The sequence below is a fragment of the Xiphias gladius genome, chromosome 20, assembly GCF_016859285.1.
Source record: "Xiphias gladius isolate SHS-SW01 ecotype Sanya breed wild chromosome 20, ASM1685928v1, whole genome shotgun sequence".
Taxonomy (NCBI): Eukaryota; Metazoa; Chordata; class Actinopteri; order Istiophoriformes; family Xiphiidae; genus Xiphias; species Xiphias gladius.
In genome coordinates, this window is record NC_053419.1 from 2,261,874 (window position 1) to 2,283,203 (window position 21,330).

The 21,330-nt window shown below is 40.5% G+C and overlaps 1 protein-coding gene across 3 annotated transcripts in view; it reads right to left on the reverse strand.

Annotated features, from left to right (window-relative positions):
- Window positions 1–21,330, reverse strand: part of tln1 (talin 1) — an 85,311-nt gene that overhangs the window by 56,115 nt on the left and 7,866 nt on the right. For all 3 annotated transcript variants that reach the window (XM_040158438.1, XM_040158436.1, XM_040158437.1), the window contains exons 2-10: window positions 9,325–9,398; window positions 5,886–6,048; window positions 3,656–3,753; window positions 3,063–3,192; window positions 2,676–2,828; window positions 1,817–1,959; window positions 747–874; window positions 549–609; window positions 17–121 (exon numbers count right to left, since the gene is read on the reverse strand). In XM_040158438.1, the coding sequence (XP_040014372.1) occupies window positions 17–121; window positions 549–609; window positions 747–874; window positions 1,817–1,959; window positions 2,676–2,828; window positions 3,063–3,192; window positions 3,656–3,753; window positions 5,886–6,015 (948 nt within the window). In that variant the 5' untranslated portion in view covers window positions 6,016–6,048; window positions 9,325–9,398. The remainder of the gene's footprint in view (window positions 1–16; window positions 122–548; window positions 610–746; window positions 875–1,816; window positions 1,960–2,675; window positions 2,829–3,062; window positions 3,193–3,655; window positions 3,754–5,885; window positions 6,049–9,324; window positions 9,399–21,330) is intronic.

The window sequence follows — 21,330 nt, forward strand, 5'->3', positions numbered from 1 at the left end:
GTATCCTTCTCCTCACCTTGACCAGAAAGAATGATACTCCGTAGGTCTTCAGAGACCTGGCAAGCTTCACATAGCTGACTTTGGCCTCGATCTCTGTCATGTTCTGACAGTTTTTGTGTGCCTGCAGAGACAATAGACGCAATCAGAGGAATGTTTGCATTAATTAAGCAAACCCAAAAACAAGTCATCGCTGTGAGATTTGTTTCATCCCATGATTTATGGGCATTTGTCAACTAACAGTATATCCTGTTTTCACTAAGACTGTTACATTTTTGCTCAACTTCAGCTTAAGACGTTTTTCTAGACCACCATCAAATCTCAAAGCTCCCTCTATTCTCACTGCTGATGATGCTGAAAACAATATTGTGAGTTTTGTTTCAATATTAAAAATCAGAGAGTGTCATTAAGTAACTGTACTAAATGAATATTGTATCACCTGTGTGTACTCTTTTTCATCTATCCAGGATTAATGAAGAATCACATCAATAAGCAGGACAGTGGAATCAGAACCATCAGGCTCCTGTACCTCCACAGAGTCCTGTTCTTACCTGGAAGATCTTTTTCTCTCCTTTGTGCTTGATGTACTCTTTGGGAAGGAACTCCTTTAAACTGAGGAGGGAAAAGTTCAGCTAAAATCAAACAAGCCTGAAGACCATTTCAAGAAGCCAACTCGAAACAGAAATGTCAAATAATAATGGATGGGACCAAAAGAAAACAGCGAGTATGAATATGAAGGCAGTGCTCACTCTAAGAATCCAGACTTGTGTTTGGACTCGTTGTGGTCACCGAACTGAATTTGACACTGATAGCCTGCAAACTCACAGGCCTTGTCAAAGGAGACAGGATGAGATCCGTTCAGAATGTCATCACGGGCCTAAACACACACACACACACACACACACACACACACACACACACACACACACACACATTATCAAACATCAGTCAAGAGAACAAATGAAACTACTTTCATGAAAACAGCATAAACATCAACCTGAGCAGCACAACCAATGGCCATGGAGAATACTTGATTCTGATTGGCTGGAGGCTATGACAACTGCTGCTGCTTTCAGCTGTTACTCCTATTTGAAGGCGTGGTAGAGTCCAAGGTTAACAGAGACACTAGCAGCGCAAATGTTCCACTTAAATCCTACCGACCCTATGTAGGAATAAACAAGCACTCGAATGAAGGCAAGCATCTTCGTCTGCTTCGATACAGTATGTTTTGTAAACACTGTCACTATCCGTGGAGTTGAATTTTGAATTAAATAAGACTGTGGTGTGTTAGATACACATAGGAGACAACTTTTTGTTTCTGTGGTGCATTTGAGTTGAATTTCATTCATTACTGCATTTAGTTATGCTAGTACTGACTAGGTTGCAGTGGCCCTATTTGCCTGATTATTCCACCTTGAACCTGAGCCTATCTGTAAGCCTGCTCAAACCGTCGTGCTACATGTGCGTCCTTATGGAGACCTGAGGTCACGTCTGTCACAGATATTACATTGTATTAATATCAGCTTTTATTTGAGGAAAAACTACAGAGGGAAAAGTACTCCATGTCTATGTCCACCTGCCAAATAACAAGTTTCTAAAATGGGAGATGTGAGAAAACCGTACTACTTGTGAATAAAAAAATGTAACCCGGCAATTAGCGAATGTCAAACACAAAAGAAGGCTTCCTACTGATTAATGCAGATTTTTTTAAATCCTTTGAGCACTGGCAAATGACAGGTTCTGTCCAGGAGAAAGAGGAAAGGAGGAAACTGAAGCTTGCCAGTGAAAGTTATTAGGTCTGTGTGAGTAGTTTGCATACCTGGACATAGAGCAGGTTAAGCTGGACAGGGTCTCTGGAGTCCACGTTCTGGTCTGAGTAGAAGAACTTCCTCCTCAGCAGCAACATTTCTGTCTCCTCCACACCCTGTTCCCTCAACGTCCTGCCATGGTCCAACCAGTTCACTGAGGAAAAACACCACCCAAATAAACAGACTTAGGAATGGCAAAGAGTGACTGGTCCCTGGACTGTCTCTAAAATGTGTCGGTGATCAGGACAGGCGTTTGGCGGCAGCTGGTCAGTGCTGGAGGCTTTGCTGTTTGCATGTCAGGAATGTGTGTTCCTGGCAATATACAACATACGGTACATTGTACTGATGGTTTCAGCCACCAATCACTGCAGCTCTTGTTTTAGCTTTGCTCTCATCGTATTAGGAAATGACCTCTAACCTCCCTAACAGCTCATTCCTATGTATGTGACTGTGCTCCCAGACAGAGGCTCCACTCACACTTCAGTCTCACAGCAGCATCATTCAGTGGCGTAGATAAGAGAAGATGGAAGTGACATTTTGGTTAAAGTAAGCAAAAAGTGTAAGTCTCATTAGGTATCAGTATAATATTACAAGGACTGTTTGTATTGTATATTAATATATCATCTGGATTATTATTTATTTTGCCAATTCACCCTGCCCAGAGGCTAAGCAAAGGTGGAAAGATGTAGAGGCCAACTGTGTGTCACAGGTGGTGACAGCACAATATATATATATATATAATACATCACCACACTCAACAAAGCTGCATCATGCAGCACAATTAGAGGAGATTCGTCACTTCCACTTAAAATGACACACATCATTGAATGTGTTAAAGACAGTAGGTGTGAAGTCTTGTGTTGGTCATACACTCATCATCTGTGTGGAGCTTCTGCTTCAGCTTCTCCATCTTTTTGTCATCTCTCAGCAGAGTCTTGTCTCTCTTCAGGGTGCCGGTGGTCTCCTCCTTCTTCTCCTCACCAATGTCTCGCACCAGCGAGTACTCATCATAGTTTGTAATGCCTGATACACATACAGATTGAGGTCACTACATTTACATTTCATACACAAGCTGAGGACTATTTAAATTAATGGCAGCTTTCATGACACACTAAAAACCGTCATTAACCAGCAGCGTCAATATATCTTGTTCTGAAAGTGATGTACTTATGGACAGATTAGTAGAACGACATCAGGACAAAAATCAGCCAATCAGCAGGCAGTATTTCACCCGTGACAGAGTGTGACAGAGCTGACCTATTCTGGCACAGATGGTCATGAGCATGTCACTGACAATCTTGGAGTCATCCACCATGACGGTCTTCACTGTGCCATCCAGCATGCGGATTTTCAGAGGCCTCTGCTTCTTCTTGTAGTCCAAAGTGTCCTGACGAACAGAGGAGACAAGTCTTTGTTACGAGATGTCAAACATGCCTGACACATCTTTCAGGCTTGATTATCCATGATACTCCCCAATCCCCTGAACAAACCAGAACTCATTCTGATATTCCCAAAAGTGAATTTTGTCAGATCTTCTCCAAACAAGACATTGTATAGAGTCAAAGGGGAATGTGTTCATGGTGGCACAGCTCTGACTATTTGTTTTTCAGGTCTGTATGGTGTTTGTCTATTTAGTCAAAAGTCCCTGTAACTGTTTGTGTCGCCACGGTGTTCCTATACAGGAGGGGTGGTTTACAAAGGAATCTGTCCCCCGACACAGGGTTTAAACCAGGCTGGACGCATTCTGCAATCCTTCCATTGACTCTTGGTATGGGACGCTGTCATGTGCTAAAAGCTAAGTATTTGTACCAGTTAGTGGTGTTTGAGTGGTGTGTGTGAGAGTGACTCACCCCATTCCTCAACATGTAATAATCCAGGGCCTTTCCTGCCTCCAGCCAGATGCCTTTCTTGGGGTCTTCGTCAGACAGAAACAGTCCATAGTCATTGGCTGCAGAAGGAAACAGAAATACTGAGTGTGTCACTGGAAGTGTGTCTAGGTATACACGTACATGTGGACAAATAGTCACCAAGTCAGTGGATCACTGGATGATTATCGTCTGTTTCAACCCATACGTCTACTCTGAACATACCAGGTTACACATTCCAAACTGTGACCACTTGTCTTTTGAACGGAACACACAGAATTCAACCATTTAATATGCTGGAGAGTAGAAGCAAAGTCAGAAATACCGGCTTCAACACTTTGTCCTTCTAAACGTAAAATGACCTACAGGTTGGAACAAGTAAGGCATAGAGCTGCTGTCGAAATAGCTTACGTAACAAGACAGAACTCTGCATGCATGGCAGCTGATGTATCTGTGGAGGAGAGAGCTATTCTAAGTTTACAGCTGCGTTTTCAACGGCAGCTCTTCTGCAGAGCCTGTAATCAACTAGACAAAGGTAGCGAGGCCACAATTCATCTCCTGCATTCCACTCCCTTGTGTTGCTTTGTAGCAGTTCTTTAGGAACTTGTGTTGTGGTATCACACTTTTTGGACCCTAGACAATTTAAGGAGTTGACTGATTTTTGTTTTGTTTTTCTTAACATAGTTATTTACATGTCAAGAGAATCACTCATTATGTGACTCTGTTTGGCATACTGCTGTGTGACTACTGTATACTGTATGTGCTTGTTTACTTTAACCCCCAAGCCACTAGTAAAAGCCTTTAATGCACATGCTGTCCTAGATCAGAGCTCATTATTATCCACAAACAGCTTTAGAAGCCCTGAGCTGTGTTTTACAAGCTGAAGATAAGTACCCAGCTTCCATGTTAGAGAATATCCTAGTCGGATCCAAAACATTCAATGAATGACTAAAAAATGAAAATGCTTAAAGATCCCCTCCAGACATGTTCAAAGAATTACGGCATTTTTTGAATAATAATTTCTGTCTGATATGTTTTTTCCATAAAAAAGTGCAGAATATATGAATATGCAAATATAACTAACTGGATACGGGATGTCTCCTACATCACTGAACGACCATCTGTGATTCAAGCTTCAGGTTTCCACATGATGCTTGTGGAAGTTGCCTATCGGACCAGGATTGACTTTCAAATTGGTTATAATGTCACAAATCCTGCTTGCACGTACACATCTTAAACTCAGATTTCAGGTGAGCACAGAGAAACTTTACACTTTCAGCAGTTTAATTTAAAAACAGCCGCCATATGTTACACATCATTTCTGCGCAGTGAACATCAGCACGTGTAGGCTCCAAGGTTATGCAGTAGTTGATGTGTGACTCAATGAAGCCACGTGTCGGAGATATGGCGGTGACCGAGATACCACATGGAGATTACAAGAACTGCGACTGGCTGCTTGTCTTCTAGTCCTACCAGTTTCTGATGCCTACAGTGATTGTTAAGAGTGCGGACAACATTAAGGAAGACCCTTCTCCTTTTCCATAACACACATCTAGCAAAGCGATTACACCGTGAACCTTCTGCTCACCATGATCACTGCTTTGTAGGTGTGAATGACCTGAAACAGAGTGATAACACGGCAGTAGTCTCCTATTCAGTCGATGCAAGGAGAAATGACATCATAAATTACCTGATGTATCTCCAGTTCTGTGTGTATAATCCCACATTGCTCTGTATCACAAAGTATGGGCAATGATGTCAACACATTTAGTGTATGGGACATCATTAAAGCAAAAAACAATATAATCCTGTACTGTACATGCACCTAGCGTTGCAGTGGTGATATCAACCGGCAAAATACGATGCTCAAGCCTCTAAGATGGCCCTATCATCTGGGTGCATTTACAGTAAGAGTTTTAGACTTTTCAGATCGAGGACATTTTGAAGGTGTGTCAGGTGTGTCAGAAAGTGAGGACCAGCCCTCACTTTCCAACACACCTTCAAAGGGCTGTTTGAAGGTTAAGACTTGGCTTTAGGGTTCAGGTTAGAATTAGCTTCAGGTTAGGGTAAGGGGCTAGGGAATGCATTATGTCAATGACTGAGTGTCCCCGTGGGGATAGTGGTATATGTCTGTGCGTGTGTGTGTGTGTGTGTGTGTGTGTGTGTGTGTGTGTGTGTGTGTGTGTGGAGGGGGAGAGAGAGACAGAGGACTCACGCTGGCCGAGCTGTGCCTCAGGAACTCTCTCCCGGATGATGCGGCAGGCGTCGTACACCATGGTGGAGGGCTCAAACTGCATGGTCTTCACCACGTTCCCCACGCCGATCTTTAGTGACAGGGCCACCATGATTGCTGCTCTGCACCACCACCCAACTCACACCTGCATGATGCCCAATAAAGTAGTTAGTCAAGACAAGTCAATTGTATATGTAAGGCCCAATATCACATACAAAGTGTCAACAACATCAACCCTTCTGACCTGACCAAATCTCTTCAAAGACAAGGAAAAAACACACAACTGTTAACCAACCTTCTGAATCAATAAATTCAGTTTGTGAGCTTTAGAGGTGCTGGTAGCTAAATTTTATTTCCTCCAGAGAGAGTCGGGCTAGTTATTTCCCCCCGTCTCCAGTGTTTTTTTTGCTAAGCTAAGCTAAACTGCTGCTTTCAGTAGCTTCCCTCTACTGTACAAACAGCAGAGTGGTCTCAATGTACTCATTTAATCTCAGCAAATTTTCAAAAATGACAGACTATTCCTTTGACTTGAAAGCCAACATGGACGTGAAGTCCTATGGATGTCTTCATAACAGCATGGCAACAGATTTATCTCCATGACCACTGAGAAAATTCCAACTCAGCTAATGACATCTATGTAATATGGTTGAAAGCTCTGGAAAAGGCTAACAAGTGGACCTTTAGGTGGACGAGTGGTGTTAGTTTCTCTTGAAAATGGGGAAAAAAAAAAAAAAAAAGAAGAAAAAAAAAGCCCAGCTACTTGCTTAGATTATAGTCAGTATTCTGTTCGAGTTCCTGAAAATCTATTCTTTTTCTTATTACTGATATTATCATAGTTCTATCTTCTTTAGAAATCATCTGTACTGAATGGATTTCTAAATTCTTTTCTGTAATTTCACAGTACACAGTGTGAAGGAGAGATTAAAATGATGAACACCAGTTATATTTGCATGCACACAAGAAACCAGACAACTGTGAGAAACCCAGTTCAGATAGGAAACTGAGTTATAGTACATGCTTATATAAACAGCAAAATGATTACTATGAAAACAGATTTATATCCAGTTGTTCAGTGAACAGATTCCCCTTCTAATCTCTATTCTCTGTTGTAGCGCTACTGTGACCAGCTAAAAGTACACTGGTAATCTTATGCCTGACCCCTAACCATCTATGATTTGTCTAAATCTTGTCTCTAAGGATCCCACTGAAAAAGGAGAAGGGTGATAGAAAAGGCAGGACAACACACGCCGTGTTTCCTCACTCTGCTTTCTGCTTGCTCTGATGCCTGGCGCTGAATGCACCGGGGATAACAGTGTGCTCAAACTAAAACCCAGTGGTGGAAACTAACTAATTACAATGAATCATGAGCTATATTTAAGTAGAGCTCATTTACTGGCACTTTACTTGAGTATTTCTGTTATATGCTACTTTACACTTCTACTTCACTACATTAAAGAGGGATAGATAATACTTTTTACTGCTCTGCATTTATCTGAATAATATAATTATTGGTTACTTTGCAGATTATGATTTGTTACATACAAACATATGATCACTTATGTTAAATGATGTAAAACGTTAAACCAGCTCCACTCAACCAGCTCCAACATTTCAATGCACCTCATACATTAATGTATTAGTAGTAATAGTCAAATAAGATGATATGTATTACAACACTGTCAAGAACCGTTCTGCTGCTAATGCGTACTTTTACTTTTTTTTCCTGAGAAGACTTTTGTACTTTTACCTACAGTAAATAGAACTTTTACTTGTAAGGGAAGATTTTCACATTGTGGCATTCCTACTTTTACTTCTTCTTTATTCTGAACCACTGTTAGAATTAAAAATCCTCCATACAAACACAAACATAAAAATATCCCAAAACTAACAGCATGCAGTTATAATTTAGTCCTATTTACATCAGTCATTAGAAACCTGTCAGCACCCTGGACAGGAGGGGAGGGACTGGGAGAGAGGGAGAGAGGGGGAGAGGGGGAGAGGGAGAGAGGGAGAGAGGGAGAGAGCGAGACTTTACCAGGCTATCACTGCCTCTAATGCCAAAAGTTACAAGGAGAAATAATATATTACACTAAGCACTCAGCCTATTCCTATATAACTAATTTGTATCTGCTTGGAAAGGTCACTATGGCAAGATTTTTCCTGCATCCACTCTATTCAGCAATCCTGTTTTTGTGGCCAACTTAAAGGTGAAACCTGCTTCACAAATGTGTGTGCTCGGGAAGAGCAGTTCAGTCTTCACTGCACACTGACAGACTGAGGGGAACTCCGCTTTAATGCAGCTGAATTGAAAGTGCAAGAGGTGTGCTGCAGAATCTGGGGCTCCAATGGCCGAATTCAAACACACAGGTGTAAAAAACAAAGGAAAGCAGCTCATGAGTTATGATATATAACCAACAGCCTGCACATGTCCTGATCAATCATGTTACACACATTTTTGACAGGACGTAAAAATGAACTGTACTGAGCAGGATGAGGCTACAAAACATTTAAAGTGACTGCTGACAGGACATTAGATTTTATGTATTTCTAGTATCATTTATGGCAGCATTAGAAATGCAAGCTCAGACTTTTTACGTGCGTGTGTTGCTTTTGTCCACTAGGACGCAGTGTCACATTTAGCAAACCACAATGTAAAGAAAATAGAAAGGAAACAGAAAACAATTTCACCCCAGTGACACAAACAAATCACTACATCTGTGACACAGAGCTGAAAGAATTTGTTATTAACGTAAATGGTCATGACAACCACACGGTGGATGAACACAGTAAGTGCTAGGAAATAGAATTAAGTTTCCTCTGCTCTGCTAGAAAATCACTTGTTGTCGTAAGATACCTTTTGATTATTCAGTTGCACCAAAACTTTGCTTCACTTTACTGGCATTTATTGCAAAATAACGCAAATCTGGTTGCTAATTTTATTGCTAGTTTTTAGAAAATCAGGTGGAAAATGTGTCATTTTGGGTTGCAAAATGTGTATTATGACAAGGAGAAAGAGACAGAGTAAGCTGTTTGGAGGTGACATGTTAACTGCAGAGTGACAGCATGGAGACAGAAACCAGCATGGTATGTGTTGGCATCAGAACTCAGCGGCATTGGATTACACAACACGGACGCCCTGACACCCTCAGTCTCACATCCTGCTGACACTGTATCACTATCAGTTCCGCTTTATTTTTCTGGCTCCTTCTTTGATGACAGGCAGATGTAGCTTGGGTATGTAGCAGGGAGGGGATCAGATCTCAGGATACAGCTATCAAAATGAATGCTGGGTATTGTAGTAACCACAAAGAGGAGACTTATCTTGAAAATTTGCAATCCGGTTTGTTGTTTTGCTGCTCAATTTCAATTAAGATCCACTTTAGTGTACTTAAACCAGAAAGAAGGTGACTGCAGTAAATACCTGATGTAAACCAATGTTTGAGTGACGGCCCTCCTGCCCAGTCAGATGATCAACTCTGGGTTTCTTCTCCCTGGCTGTAGAAAAAGAAAGACACAGACCACCAGGTTACAATCCTTTTATTCATCCACACTTTTTACTGACATGACACATGGTCCTACATCTTTGTGACGAAGCACAACACAACAACCAAACATCTTCAGCGATCTCTGATCTGGTCATTTCGAGATTTCAAGCAAATTTAACCAATCCCCCCAAAAACTACAGAAAAGTCGCATCACACTCTTTTGTGTAGAAAATATTCAGATTCAGAACCTCTGTTGCAAGCCCAGGTAATATTAAGTCAGTTCTCATAAATATTTTACAGGCTGACTCTAGTCCTACACTCAGGCTAACTCTCATCTGCAGCAACATGTCTGGACTGACTTCAGGGCCTCCGTCTGTAAGAGTGCTTCTAGGGCCTCTATTTTTTGTTTTTTTTGTTTAGAGGCTCTGATATAGGATGAAATGACTTATTCATTCAGTCTGCTATTTTAGTTTGGAGTGTGTGTGTGTGTGTGTGTGTGTGTGTGTGTGTGTGTGTGTGTGTTTGTGGTGGGGTGGGGGGGGGGTCAGTCCTGTGTCAGTCAGTGGTTTCATCTCCAGGCAAACTTGGATCTTTCTCTACTCTGGAATGAAAGGGTTCTTGAGAGATCCCACTCAGATGTTCTGATGTCATTTCCTGTGTTAAAAAACCCTTGGATGCCATAAAAGGACATTTCAGCCATTTGTATCCTCCCAGCTGTGATTCAGCTGGGAGCACTGGATCCTGTCTGCAGCGAATGGAAGGACAGTTTGTTTGGCTCGAGGAGAGATAAGATGTGACTCATCTAAAGCTCATTCAGCTCTGTATGTTGCAGGTTATACAAAATGTTCCACCATCTTCAGTGGTTGTCTACTATATTATTATTAAAGATATTTAGGAGCTTTAAAGCATACAAGGCCCATAGACCAAACAGCCAAGGCTACTTCAATCTTCCCCTCTTCCAGTTTCATTAGTATCAAGTCAAAGACTGACAGATAATCTTGTTTCAAAACTCATAGTCTGGAGACAGAAAACGCGCTGTAAATGCTTCCCACTCCACCCTAACTAAAAGAGGAAGTGCCGAGTCACAACAGTAATTACTGCAGTTACTGAAAAATGAGGAAGAGTGCACTAAAGTCCACAGCAGCCAGTCACAATCAGTTTGGCAGGAAAAGACGTAAAAACGTGTCTTCATGTATTTTGTTAAATAATACGAAAATGTTACTAAATATATTCACTGTACAAGTTCATTAACATACACACACCGCAAACATACTCATAAATAATGATGATGAAAAGTGAGAGGAAATGATCAGCACATGAAGTAAAAATTTCAGCTGTGGCAACAAACACAGCCAGTGTCTTATTTCAAAAAAGTGAGGCCTTCGAACCTTGGCTGTGATTCTTTACCAAGTCAGTAAGTTCTTTTCACTTGAGTTCTTCAGATGTGAAATAATTTCAGAAGTTATGTAATGCATGTGTTGAAAATGCACAGCTCATCAAATCAAGTTGCTCAGAAACAGTTAGCTCCCATCATGCATTGCATTTGGGTTCCAATTCTTCACAGCCTTCTTGTTGTGTGTGTTTCTGCATGGTCTCCTCTATGTTCACATTTCAAGCATGAAACTGCTTCCTTGGTGAAACATACTGTAAATACTACTAGAAGTCTCGTCTACTGACTCTTGACAATGTAACTGGGAAGTTGCTGGCTTAATTTTCCAGTTTTAAGTTTGTCTACTTTAAATATTGAAGTTATCTAAACAAAATATCATCAGTTGTCAGAACTACAGCTGTGTAAAGTGAAGTTTTATAAACCTACTACAGAAGAAGGGTGGAGGTTCTTGAACTATGCTGACACAACTAGCATTAACATTGAGTAAACTCAACAAGACTTTTCAGCCAGTTGTTTATTGATTTTTTTTTTTTTAATTTTTTTCTTAACTCCTACATTTTTACAGTGTAGTATATAGTATTTCTGAGGTGAATATTCTAAACTGGGGGGCTTGACCAACACTGGATTTTTGAGGCCTATACCTGAAATTGATATTTGAAACTCTGTCTCTAAAAAGGACCTCAAACTGATCTTTAACACGTCTGTACTGACATTTTGTGTTTTTTGCCAACATATATACTGATGCCAATATACCTGTGATAAGCTAATATTAGCTGATATATCAGATAGGACTAATTCACATCTGAGAGCAAAGAGAAAGCTCCAAAAGTTTATAGGAAAATTACCATGAGAGGCTTTGAACATGGAGTAATGGCCTGAAGGTTTACACACTCAATGTTACATCTTTTATAGGGAGACATTCTCTTGTATAGATGACAACATGACCATCCAAACAATAGGAATCATTTCCACGCACCTGAAAAAACACATTTCACCCCTTCATGGATACTTCCTTTCATGTGGCCAAACAAGTGAGTATTCCTATTCAAAGGCAACATAACTGATCAAACACAGACATGCGTAACTACTAACGTGAACAATGTCTGAATTCCATGTGTATTCCAGTGCCCTGGTAGTGTACATGCCACTCACTGGCACACTTAAGGACAACTCCAGTTTATTCCAACTTAGGTCAAACGGTTTAGATCAACTGTTACTTTGTGTCCAACCTGTCTGACTGCTTGTGTTTCTTCACCCCTTCCCAGAACTCAGCAAAAACCTTGGATAGAACAATGTATGGACAAAAGACAAAAAGAAGACATACGTTTTAATAAACTGGAACTGCCTTTCAATGGAACGGAGCCATTATTTATGCTAGTGCAACAAAGGTCCACATACACTGTACATGAAGCATCAAATGTTGGCTCCTTACAGCTACATCACCAGTGCTTAAAAACCTCCCTTAGCTGACTTCGACTGTGAAGTGACAGCAGTCAACTGTCATGCTGAGGCCAAACATCCGCTCGGTCTGCAGCTGTCAGATACTGTACATCTCGTGTCCTCCAGGCCTCACCACACTCTGTTTTAAAGTGCTGGTCGAACTGTCCACCAACATCCCAAGGAGTATTACAATGACTTATCTTAGTATACCAGAACAACATATTTTTCTTTCACAACTGCACTCCAGGACTGATAAGTCCAACATATGATACTGTAGATCCTCTGCCTACAGTCTCGATTGCTAACATCAGCCAATTATCTGAAGCTTATAATAGTATATGTGAAAAAATAACCCTGTAAAGACATAAATATTGCTTTTTTCTTTTACTCACGGAATTAAGATCTGTTGATATACTCTGGAATACTGCACTGGATCCGGTTTGAAGTGGTAGAAGAGATGTGGTGCTCATGTCAGGTACAGTCACGCATGTGAGCAAAGATAGGAATCCACTGAAAGTGATAACATTTTTAACGGCGCTTGGCCCCTGTTGGTCTGAATTAAATATACTGCAGAATTCTTTATACCCAGTGTTTCACTCAGGCACAGTCAAAAATATCCTGCAGCACCAACACTGTCAAGCACTTTAACTGTGGATGTAACTGTGGATGTGGCTGAGTTATCAGTATTCCACAGACAAGATGTGAGTGGGACTAACGCACTTCCAGCCATGACAGCCATATCCAGCTGGCAAACACATCTGCTCCGCTATATCTGTAGAAGCTCTGGGCAGGACGTACATACTGACCTGGTGATGGTGAAACTGTAATATAAGCCAGGAGGATAATACACAAGTCACTCTAAATACTATAAACTCTCTAATAAGTCCAACATAATTAACCATGTTTAAATACCATTGAGTGACAGAGAAACAAACAAGGTACCTCTTGCTTATATTTCAGAATACTCCTAAACAAAAATAAGGTCTACATTAGAGATGAAAGATGATGATTTGCTGATTTTGTTGCTTCATGTGAAAAGAGAATTTATATATTCAGGGTGTGGAGAGTATTTATCAGGTCTCACAGACACTTGATAAATACTGCGCTGAACTACTTCATGTATCTGTGACATGAACTTTATCCAAAGCAATCTGAATCGGTGGGTTTATACGGTGCGACTGCATACTTCACAGAAACCAATGTACTGTGTCTCAAATTGATCCCCAGTTCAGCGGAAGGAGTACTCAAGTCCTTACGTATTAATACCCAGATAGCATAATACTCACATTCTAAAAATACTGCCTTCATAATTTCTCCTTTTAATTTCTCCTTTTTAGATGATATCATGCTGTTGTTATTCAGACCACGACTGTTACTTGGATAAATTAATTTTTCCGTTGTATCGCTTCTCTTTTCACTAAAAGTATATGTGTTGGAAGTAAAGCGTTGAGCATAAGTAAAAGCAGCTATGGTGAAGAACAGTTCACCATGAGTTCACAGTGCTGCAGAGTACATGCAGCTCTTTACAACCAATGAGTTCCACCTGTTTCTGTTCCCTGCTGCACTCAAGCTTCCTGTGCGATTGTGATCTTAACAAGCTTGCTTGCAGCCCTTGCTACCTGCAGCCCTGGTAGGCTTTTGTAAGTGGGCCCAAATTTACTAAAACAATTTTAGCGCTCATGTTTTACTGTCCAGTATGTGCACTGACGTCAAAAGCCACTTCAGAAAAAGGAGGCAGTCATTGTCATGCTACAGCCCTGATATTTGTACATATTGTTTTATAACATATGGCTGTAACAATGATTATATTTGAAAATAATATTTGGTCTGTCATCTTCCACACTGACATCACTCTGCTGCTAAGGGGAAGTCTTTTCACAGATGTGTCAAAGCATAGCAGACACAGCCTCAGCTCCTAAAATGAATATGCACTTGACAAGAAGCAACATTGTGCATCACTCTGTATTGATCTGTCCAAACCTTTTGATACAGTCGACCATATTTTAAAACTTAGACTATTTAACATAGGACTCAGAGCTAGAAGTTGGTTGGTTCTCAAACTACCTTAGTAGTACACCTCAGTGCATTAGATATGATGGTCTATGTTCTGATATTGTATCTGTCTAAAAGGGTGTAACACAGGGCTCTGTATTAGCTCTACTTTTATTTCTATAAACAGTGAATAACCTGGCTCAAAACATGTTAGTTGCATAATTTTCATTTTTATGCTGATGACAATTAGATACCGCCATGCACCCACTCTTGTACAGGCCAATGAACACTTGCAAAATGCTTTTACTGTTATCCAAAATACTCTACTTCAGCTAAAACACGTTCCTAATGTAGGTAAGAACAAACTTATGTTGTTTTCTGGCTCTAGGAATAGATCACAAAACATCCCCATGATGGAAGGGAAATTGAGGTAGTTAACTCTAATAAATATCTGGGTATTTTGATTGATGACTCCATTACTTTTAAGCCACATGTGCAGGACCTGGTGAAAAAGCTGAGGCTAAATCTGGGTTTTTGTTTCCAAAATAAGTTGTGTTTTTCTCTTAAATGTAAAAAAGCAACTTGTTGCTGCCACTTTTTTGACTGTGTGGGGCTATGGTGATATTTTATATATGCATACCTCTGCTCAGTATCTTCATATGGTTGACACAGCTTAACATGCTTCCCTGAGGTTCATTACCAAATGACTCACCACTGTGAGTAATACTCTCAGGTAGGATGGCCTGCTCTGGCCACATGAAGGCAATGTCATTTGTACACCTTTATATATAAGGCAATTCTGAGTCTGCTCCCATACTAACTATGGCCCTGTTTAGACCTGGCATTAAAATGCATCTCGGGTGAGCCGATTACAAGTGGACAACGTCAGTTCACACATGGCTTTACTGCGTCTTCACATGCGTCTCGAGTGACCACTTGTGATCGGCCCTCACTTTCCCGCTCTGTGTGCAAATAAACACATACATTATTTCAATTTGCCAAGAACCAAATGTGTTGTTGTTTTTAGCCAGTCCAACTATGACAGACTGGTCCATTGTAAATGTGTTTGTGTGTTTGTGTGTGTGTGTGTGGGTGAGTGAGAGAGTGAGTGAGCAAGAGAGAGAGAATGGAGCAAGGATTGGCTGAGACACTAATGTGCTGCACAATGAAATAAGATTTCACCAATTTGAAATAGTAAAATAAATAGAAAATCAATATGTCGTGCAATATTAATACTGTAACGGGTTGCCACAAATATAGTAATATATGCGAAAACTTGTGAGAAGTGTAATATTATTTTCGGTTCATTATGAAACTGTGGCAGGACGAGGACAACAGTTGAGTAGGCAGTCCAGGACACATCTACGTTCACACTCATAAAAGCATGTGGCCGTATGCGGCCCAGACCACCTGCGAATGTGGTCTGAGAGATTGGATCTCAAATGCGTCCTCAATTCGTCTTGGGTGCATTTACACCCGTACTTAGAGCGGCCCACTTGTGATCGGTTTACCCGAGGCACATGTTAATGCCAGGTATAAACATGGCCTTTGTGTCTGTATCTCAGAGAAAAGTGCTAGACAATACTCTCTGCATTCTCAGAACTTCTTCATGCTTTCCATCCCAAATGCCTGTATGGAAATTGGAAAAAGGGCTATTGTGTATTCTGCACCCGTGGCTTGGAATACACTGCAGGACTTGAAACCCATTGAAGTAATCTTGTTAAATGCTTTTAAATCCAAAGTGAAAATTTGAGGCAGATTCCTTAAAATGTCATTTTTAACTTATCTGGTTATGAAACTGACTCTCTCTCTCTCTGACATTCCACTCTTGAAATGTGAGTTCCCTAAGCCTGGGTTTTTACTTCTTTTTAGTTTTGTGTCCTATTGTGTTCTTCTGTCTGTAACTATGTTTTTTATTTATGCTGCTGCCTGTCTTGGACAGATGTCTCTTTAAAAAAAAAAAAAAGATTCTTAATCTCAATGGGACCTTTCATGGTTAAATAAAAGTTAAATAAAAAAGATTCCATTTGATGAAGGTGGGACAAAGAAAGTACAGACAGCAGTCCTTATTACAGCGCTCACTACCTTGCACACCTGAGCCATCTGTTTATGCAATTGGATGCAGCTGTGTTTACCAAGCTGCGAGCGACACTGTCAAAACGACCTGGTCAAGAAAAAGCAGAAACTCAGATTTACTCTTGGTCTTTAAATTACACTATATTCTTATCGTGTTACTAGATTCATCATCAGAATCATTTATAAATGAAAAAAGAATGGACAGATGCAGCCAACATACAGAGGTATCACAACTACAAAGGAAAATACAGTCATGTTTGGAAACCATGTTTTTCCATAACTGTCGTGTTCATCCCCTTGCCCTTATCACCAGGTAAGCTGTGAAATTTGTGTCTGTTCCCTCATTGAACCGGAGCTTACGACTAGAGTTGAAACTACTGGATGATCAACTGTGATTTATCGGTTTAATCAATTCTTCAAGTGATTTTTTTTAAGAAAATGCAAAAGTATTTACTGGCTTTTTATTCTTCTGTCAAGGTTAAGTGAATCTCTGTGGGTTTTTGACAGTGGGTTGAAAAAACATGTTATTTGAATACAGCATGGCAACTTGGTCTTTTCACTATGTGCTGACAATTTAAAGGCCATATAATCAATTAGTTAAGAAAATAATCAGCAAATTACAATGATAATCAAAATAACAGGCAGTTGCTGCTCTCCTTGCAAAAAGAATGAACTATATCAATACTTTTCCTGTCTTATACCACTAAAAAAGGAACAGATACATCACCTACTGTACAGTAGCATCATCAACCGAAAGTGAAGTGTCTACAATGTGATAAAAGCTGTGGATTTTGAGATAACTTAAATCTCCCATGGTTTTTTTTTTTTTAATTTTTTTACAACATTTTTCAAAAGTTGAGGGCATTCAAACTTTATTAAGTCCTACAAACCTTAACTTGCAAAAATCTGTACTGAAGTGGAGCCAAAAGTAACAGCAGTCTACAGCATCTGCACCGTATGTAAAAGAAAAATTGTAGCTGCTTCAGTTTCAGGCTCCTGGTATCGTTCATACTGGTTCACTGACACTGTCAAGACTTACTGGGACACTTGAATAGAACAGAGCTGCTGTTCATTTATTAGCAACACCTTTGCTTTTCCTGCTATGACAAGTCAAAATGTCTGCTGTGAAAAAGGAAAATGGGGCACAACTTTGCTGCAGCGTATTATAATGGAGATGCACTGCCTTGCACCCTTTTAATGTTGGAAGAAACGATTACACTTATATGAAGTATACACTCACCAAGCAGTTCATTAGGAACACCATAAAAATACTGGGTAGGGCCTCCCTTTGCTCTCACAAATACCCTCAGTTCTTCATGTTCCTGGATACCACAAAATGTTGGAAATATTCCTTTAAGACTGTGGTCCATGTTGACATGATTGCGTCAATTTATGCAGATTTATCAGCTGCACATTCTTGCGGCAAATCTCCTGTTCTACCAAGTCCCTAAGGTGTTCTTCTGGATTCAGATCTGGTGACTGGGGAGGCCATTGAAGTACACTGAACTCATTGTTATGTTAATGAAACTAGTTTCAGACAACATTTGCTTTGTGACATGGAGCATTATCATGCTGGAAGTAGCCATTAGAAAAAGGTAAATTGTGGCCATAAAGGGATGCACATGGTCAGCAACAATACTCAGATTGGCTGTGGCATTCAAACCATGATTGATTGGTATTAACGGGCCCAAACTGTGCCAAGCATTCCCCCACACCATTATACCACCACTACCACCAGCCTGGATTCCAGATTCTGATCCTACTATCTGCATGCCTCAGCAGGAAGCCAGATTATATCAGACCAGGCTTTGTTTTTTCCAGTCTTCTACTGTCCAGTTTTGGTGACCTTGCGCCCTCTGCAGCCTCAGATTTATGTTTTCGGCTGACAGGAGTGGAACCCGATGTGGTCTTCTGCTGTTGTAGCCCATCCACCTTAAAATCTGATGTTTTGTGCATCCTGAGATGCTTTTCTGCTCACCACAGTTGTAAAGAGTAGTTATCTGAGTTAGTGTAGCCTTTCTGTCAGCTCTAACCAGTCTAGCCATTCTCCTCTGACCTCTCTCATCAGCAAGGTGTTTCTGTCCGCAAAACTGCTGCTCACTGGATGTTTTTTGTTTTTCGCACCGTTCTGAGTAAACTCTAGAGACTGTTGTGCGTAAGAATCCAAGGCGATCAGCTGTTTCAGAAATACTCAAACCGGCCTGTCTGTTACCAACAACTATGCCACTGGGAACACATTTTTTCCTCCATTCTGATCTTTGATGTGAACATGAACTGAAGCTCTTGACCTGCATCTGCAGGCATTTATGCATTGCACTGCTGCCACAGGATTGGCTGATTGGCTTATTAATGCAATTATCCAAAGTACAGGTGTTCCTAAAAAAGTGCCTGGTTAGTGTATATTGCTACATCACACAGCAAAGACCACATAATTCTGAGTAAGGTGATTATTCAAACCCAAATCTAGTAAACTACTAGCAACTGTCTGCTACAGCTTAGCAGGGAATAAAGCAGGGTGGTATGTAAATATAAATTCACTATTTCTGTTGAACTTTAGTTGCCTTCAGCTAAAAATTGTCCTGTAGAATATTCAGAAGAGTTATGCCCAGTTTAGACTACACAATATTTTTGTCCAGTAGAACGGTTACTGTGTTAAATTAGGCAATTATAGAATCCTAAATTCTTGTCGTGACTTGGCAGAGATATGCCAGACCACATGTTGGTACCCAACAAATCATACCTTGCCCTCTTTCACAACTTGTGTGATGTCACCGGAAGGAGGTAACACGGACCGACTACCAGGAACAAGAATGTAAACAGAATGGAGCTGTGCAGCTACGCCAATATCATGTAGTCTTATTCACTACGTCGCGCCCATTACAGGATCAAATTTCAATCTCGATTTTCGCAACTAAACTAAATATTTGGAAAGCTGTCACAGTACAGAGACCGAGGACGCTGTAATTGCTGTTCCACTGTGACTTTAAAGAAACAAAAAAAACAAAACAAAACAAAAACAAACCACCGAACCACTGATGTCCTGTTACCACGTTTATCCACAACAGCTCTTCACATTGAAGAGCGCTGAGCCTTAAAGTTTTGTGCATGAAAAAATTTAAGTTTCCTCAGAAGGGGAGCTTGTCTGCTCTGGCCATGTATCTGACTTTTCTGATACCAGAACACCATCATATGGTGTGTTTACGTGTGTCTACGACCTCTTCCACACCTCATTTATGTAAGTATTTGAAGAACTGTGTGAGAGAGCCCTTTTTACACATAGTGCCTGAATTGCAAGGGTTCAAAAGTAATTGGACACTTGGCTGCTAAATGTTTCTTGGGCACTGTGTGTTGTTTCAATGTTGTTCATGCACAAAAAAGGTCAAAGTTGACTGAGAGTTGAGAGTAGCCATTTAGACCGAGGTGGAGTTGTCTGTCAATGAGGAGTGAAGATGTGACTGTTAAAGTGAGGAAGATAATTGCACATGTAATCAGTTTGCCACAGTCAGCGTTTACGTTACATTCTTTAAAAGCAGGCGTGTACAGGAAAACTAGAAAATGGCAAACGAGCTGGCAGACCGAGGAGCACAAGTTTTGTGGATGACCGGAAAATCATTTGCATGGTGAAGAAAATCCCCTTTATGACTGCACAGCAAGTCAAGAATGCTTGTGCCAGGATGTAGGCGGACATGTTTCCTTGTCAATTATCAGGAGAGGACTTAATGAGCATAACCTCAGAGGATTAATAACAAGATGCAAACCCCTGCTAAACCTTAAAAACAGACAGGCTAGACTGCAAGTCACAAAAACACGCAAAGAGAATCTGATAGAATTATGGAACAAAGTTCTATGGACCGATGAAACAAAAATCAACCTCTGTCAAAATTATGAAAAGAGGAAATTGTTTGAGAAAAAAAAGGAACAGCTGATGACCCAAAGCCACCACCTCATCTGTCAAACATGGCGGTGGTTCTGGTATGGCTTAGGCATGTATGGCTTCCAAAAGAACTGGAACACTGTCGTTTATTGATGATTTCACTGCTGACAGAAGCGACAGAATGAATGCAGAGGTATACAGGAGGATTCTGTGTGATCAGATTCATCAAAACTCATTGGATGACATTTCATCTTTCAGCAGGACGAAAATCCTAAAAACACGACTAAAGCAACCAAAGAGCTTTTCAGCGTGAAGAGGTGGAATATCATTGACTGGTCGAGTCAATCACCTAATCTCAGTCCGACTGAGCAGCATTTCACTTGGTGAAGACCAGATTGAAGACAGAGAGAACCCACAGCAAGCAAGAGCTGAAGGAGGCTGCAGTGAAGCTCTGGGAGAGCATCACTCGAGAAGATGCAGAGTGTCTGCTGATGTCTGTGGGTCAAAGACTTCAGGCAGTCATCGACTGCAAAGGATTTTCCACAAAATGTTATAATTTGATTCTGTTTGACTTCATGTGCATCTGTCAAATTAGTTTTGAACCCATTAAACTTTGCACGCTGTGTTGAATGAGCTATATCTCCCACACTTTCAACAATGACGTATACCTACTAGAATTATAGCTGAGACTTGGCACTTTAATGTAGTATCCATTCTTTTATTTCAATTGAATGTGCTGACACACAGCCTCTGAAGAACAATACAGTTATATCTGTCAGCATACATGGGTCTGGACTGTATCATTAGTCTCATATCTGTGAAACCTGCAGGTGGAAAGACATATTAAATGAAGACTTGAAGTAGAGATTTAAAGCACTTTTAAATGTACTTGACTGTTTGAATTTTGCACAATTTTAGATTTTTTCTCACTACATTACATAGGAAAATTTTATACCTTGGCATTTGTGCAGCTCTATAAATCTGATATCTGATATCTCCCCTGATATCTGAATCTGAAAAGAATGTGTATGCATATTTTGTAACCATATTTTTGTCTTTGTGTGTATACATTGCTTTAGTCGTGAATCTGTGCAAATAGTCCCTAGTCCTCGTGCATCCTTTAAACTAAGTACTGATACGTATTTAGCAGGGCAACATGAGCCCCAGCCT